The sequence below is a fragment of the Aphelocoma coerulescens genome, unplaced genomic scaffold (assembly GCF_041296385.1).
Source record: "Aphelocoma coerulescens isolate FSJ_1873_10779 unplaced genomic scaffold, UR_Acoe_1.0 HiC_scaffold_94, whole genome shotgun sequence".
NCBI classification, from domain to species: domain Eukaryota; kingdom Metazoa; phylum Chordata; class Aves; order Passeriformes; family Corvidae; genus Aphelocoma; species Aphelocoma coerulescens.
This window is the reverse complement of record NW_027184076.1, coordinates 1,105,001-1,108,975: the sequence shown is the minus strand read 5'-3', so window position 1 is coordinate 1,108,975 and position 3,975 is coordinate 1,105,001. Positions and strand designations below refer to the sequence as shown.

General features: G+C 45.9%; 1 protein-coding gene across 1 annotated transcript in view; it reads right to left on the bottom strand.

Annotated features, from left to right (window-relative positions):
• Positions 1-470: 470 nt before the first annotated feature.
• The window catches only part of LOC138102619 (IgGFc-binding protein-like), a 14,773-nt gene continuing 11,268 nt past the window's right edge, over positions 471-3,975 (bottom strand). The window contains exons 9-13 of the mRNA XM_069000335.1: positions 3,704-3,975; positions 2,530-2,729; positions 1,726-2,106; positions 1,197-1,483; positions 471-789 (exon numbers count right to left, since the gene is read on the bottom strand). The exon at positions 3,704-3,975 is cut by the window's right edge and continues 302 nt beyond it. Coding sequence (XP_068856436.1) covers positions 732-789; positions 1,197-1,483; positions 1,726-2,106; positions 2,530-2,729; positions 3,704-3,975 — 1,198 coding nt within the window. The 3' untranslated portion in view covers positions 471-731. The remainder of the gene's footprint in view (positions 790-1,196; positions 1,484-1,725; positions 2,107-2,529; positions 2,730-3,703) is intronic.

Genomic DNA, 3,975 nt, shown 5'->3' with positions numbered 1-3,975 from the left:
TCTCACACCTGGGGGTCACAGTGACCCACATTTTGGGGTCACAATGCCCCACATTTGGAGTAAAAACACTTGGGGATCATATCACCCCACACTTAGGTGTCATAGTGCCCCACTCTTTGGAATCACATTACACCACACTTTGGGGTCAAACATACCACACTCAGGGGTCACAGTGCTACACAATTTTTGGTTTCATGGCCCCAAAATTTGCAGTCAAAACACCACACGCTTGGGGTTGTGAGGTGTCACACTTGGGGGTCATGGTGTTACAATTTAGGGGTCACAGTGTCCTGGACTTTGGGGTCAGGAGGCCGCATACTCTGGAGCTGCAATGCCCCACAGAGGGGTCCCAGTGCCCCACACTTGGGGGCCACGTTGACCCACATTTAGGGGTAAGATATCCCTACCCTTTTGGATAATGACCCCCCAATTTTACAAATCAGCAAATAAACCTCAAATTCACACCCCCAAAAAGCCTTTAGAAGCATTTATTGACTGTTGTATCAAAACCAGCCCTTGGCAAGATCATTTTTATATGGGAAAAAACATTGGGGTTTGGGTCTTTTTGACCTGAATTTAATATATTTTTAGATTCTAGGGGGTGGCTGGGACATGAGGGCATTAGGATCCACACAGAGTTAATCCATTTGGGAAAAATTCAGGAAAATTTCATGGATTTGAAGCAAAATCCAGAATTTTCCCAAATTTGGGGGAGTTTGAGGTGGATCCACCTACAGGATGGGATATACAGGAGCATCAACTTCTTGACGGATCTGGTGGGAGATGTGGCTGGAAGAAAGAGAAATGCATCATTTTGGGCAGAAATGGGTCAGTTTTGGGCAAGTATGGGGAAGTATTAAGCAAAATGGAGTGGGTCAGCATTATGCATAATGGCAAATTTTGGGGAAAAAAGGTATTTACTATGCAGAATGGCTCATTGTTGAGAAAAATGTCTCATTATTGGGCAAAAAAGGGCCCCTTATAATGAAAGATGGCTCATTTTTTGGCAAAGCAGTTGCTTACCCGGATCGTTCCCACAGGATCCTGCCTCAGTCGCTGCGGATGAAACCAAAGAAACTGGGAAATTCCTTCCAGAATCTGCCCAGCCCCTCCCCCACTGACATTATTGCCAAATATCTGGGCAGAAAAACAAATTTTTCTTGGATTTGGGCGTAAGTAAATTAGGAATCACTCACCATCCAGCAAAATCCCGGGATTTCCACATGTCCACCACTTCTCCAACACTCCGGGCATCACGTCCGTCCGGAAGCTTCAAGTCATCTCTGGGGTTTCCATTGAAATTCCCACAGGGGGCACAGAGACGGGAGGCCAGGCCTGAGGTCACGGTGATGGTCGCCTCCCCGTCCTGGGTGATGGTGACGGACATCCCAGAGCGGTGGGTGATCGTGACATTCCCACGGGACGATGTCACAGTGACGGAGTCAGAGATGGTGGTGGGAGGATGGGTGAAGAGGCCATTGACCTGAGAAAATTACAGGAAATTACGAGACACATGATAAAAAACCCACTTGCTCTAGAGCAAAGGGCTCTAGCTTGGCTAGAGCCAAAATCACTCTTTTTTTTGCAAAAATGGCTCATTATGGGGCAAAATCGCTCCACATCAGACAAAGTAGCTCACTACCAGGCAAAATCTAGAGAGATTTTTGCCCAAATTGCTCTAGATTGACACAAACCACCCAAAACCCCCTCACCTGCCCCACTCACCCACACCTCCATGTTGCCGTTGACGCTGACAACGCCCTCACGGACGAAGACGATGGCAGCTGTGGCCGCGGGGACATTTGTGTCACGACAGTTGCTGACCTCCATCACCACCTTGAACCAATCTGGTGCCTCCTCATCGCAGAGGGCTGACACCTTGTAGGTGCCACTGGCCAACAGGGGCCCGGCGATGCCATCAAAGGTGGTCAAGGTGGCTCCAGGCATGACCTGGCAGTGGCCTTCACTCCTGGCACACACCTGTGCCCCGTCACGGGTGACGCACACCTGGTCCTGAGGACACTGCGTGTCCCGGCACACCAGTCCCCGTGATGGGTGACAGTGGCATTCCTTGGAGCAGTTGTTGAAGGTGACAATCTCACCTGCCTGGAACAGGAAATAACGCAGGTTTTAAGCCCCATCTCCCAAATTTTGGGGGAATTTCCCAACTTCCAAGGGGGAAAATCCTAGAGAGTGAGAAATTCAGGTGGATTTGGGGGACTTTGGGCAACTCAACCAGTTCATGGTAACTTTTTCCCTGCTAATCACAAATTTTTCCTGTTATTTGTCCTTTTTCACCATTAATTGTTCCTTTTTCCTCATTAATTATTAATTCACTTTTCCGGGCTACTCCCTCAGTAATTGCCCTTTTTTTCCCCTGCCAATTGTCCTCTTTGCTGTTAATTGCCCTTTCTTCCCCCCAGACCCTCTGGGACTTTCTAGATGGGGCAGCCCAACCCCCAACCTGATTGCCAGCAAAATAAGCCCATCAGTCCCAAGCCTCAGATGTCACCTGCCCTGTCACCTGACCTTGAGGTAGCGTCCCCTGTGGAGGCAGCCACAGCGCTCGGGTGACACGCAGGTGTCCCCATCGAAGACAAACCCCTCGTCACACTGACACCCCTCAAAGCACCCCCAGGTGCAGGGGGCAGGGCCCATGAGGGAAGCACAGGTGAGGTCACAGGTGCGGGTGCAGAGCTCGTAGTGGCTGTTTGGGGGGCAGGACAGTGCTGGGGAAAAAGGGAAAAAACAGCATTGTTGGGACAATTCCAAAGTTGTGTGGGGGTTTGGCCAAAATGTGAAGGTTATCAGAAAAAAATTTTTTTTTTTTTGAGGGATTATTTTTCAAAATTGGAGGCTTTTATTTGTTTTAGTTTATTAGTTATTAGTTTTGGCATTTTCATAAAAACTGGGGTTTTTTTCTTCTCAAAATTGGGTTGTGTTTTTTTAAGTTTGAGGTCACCATTCCTAAATGGCATTATTCCTCCATATTGGAGTGTTTTCAGTAAAATGTTATTCATTTTACCAAAATTGGGTAGTTTCTTCAAAAATGTTGGGGTTTTTTTCATGAAATTTGAGGTTTTTTCCAAAATTGGAAGGGTTTTAGCAAAATTGGAAGCCTTTCTGCAATTTTTTTTCAAAACTGAAGGGTGTTTTACAAAATTAGAGGAAAGAAGTTCAAAGTTGGAAACAATTTTTCAAAATTTGATTATTTTTTAAAATGGTAAGCAATTTTTTCAGATTTTGAGGCTTTTTTCACAATTGGAAGGTTTTAATCAAAGTTGAGGGAGAACTTCCAAATTTTAAAGGAATTTTTGAGTAATAGGAGGATGTTTTTTTCAAAACAGAGGGGAATTTTTCTAAAATTTGAGTGAATTCTTTCAAAATTCAAAGGCTTTTTTGAAATTTGAAATTTCTTTCACTTTTTAAAGGTTTTTTTTAATATTGGATGACTTTTCCTAAAATTTGAAGGAATTTTTGAAAAACATGAAGATTTTTTTTGAAACTCAGGAACTTTTTCAAAATGTGAGGGAACATTTTCTAAAATGAGAAAAATTTTCCTCAGCTGGGGGAAATTCTTTCAAAAACTAATTTTCCCAATCTTGAGGGATTTTTTTTCCAAAACTTTAGGGTCTTTTTCTAGGAGAAAATATGGCTTTTGAGGGAAACAGGACCCAGAGTGAGGAACTTCTTCCTGACTTACGGCAGAAGTCCTTTGTCCTCCATGCTTCGACTGTAGCGCCAGCAGCCTGGCAAGCGGCGGCGTACGCCTGCAGCGCGTGGCACAAGGCAGTGTGATCCCCTCTGGCAGCACAGACGTCATGGACACAGTGGGTGAAATACTCCACAGGGCTGACACGTGGGTGGCACCCCCGGAACGGCCCTTCTGCGTCACGGATGATGCCGCAGGATCCGTTCCTGCCATATGTCACCTCACTGGCAACATCACACCTGCTGCACACGCCGTTGTCACAG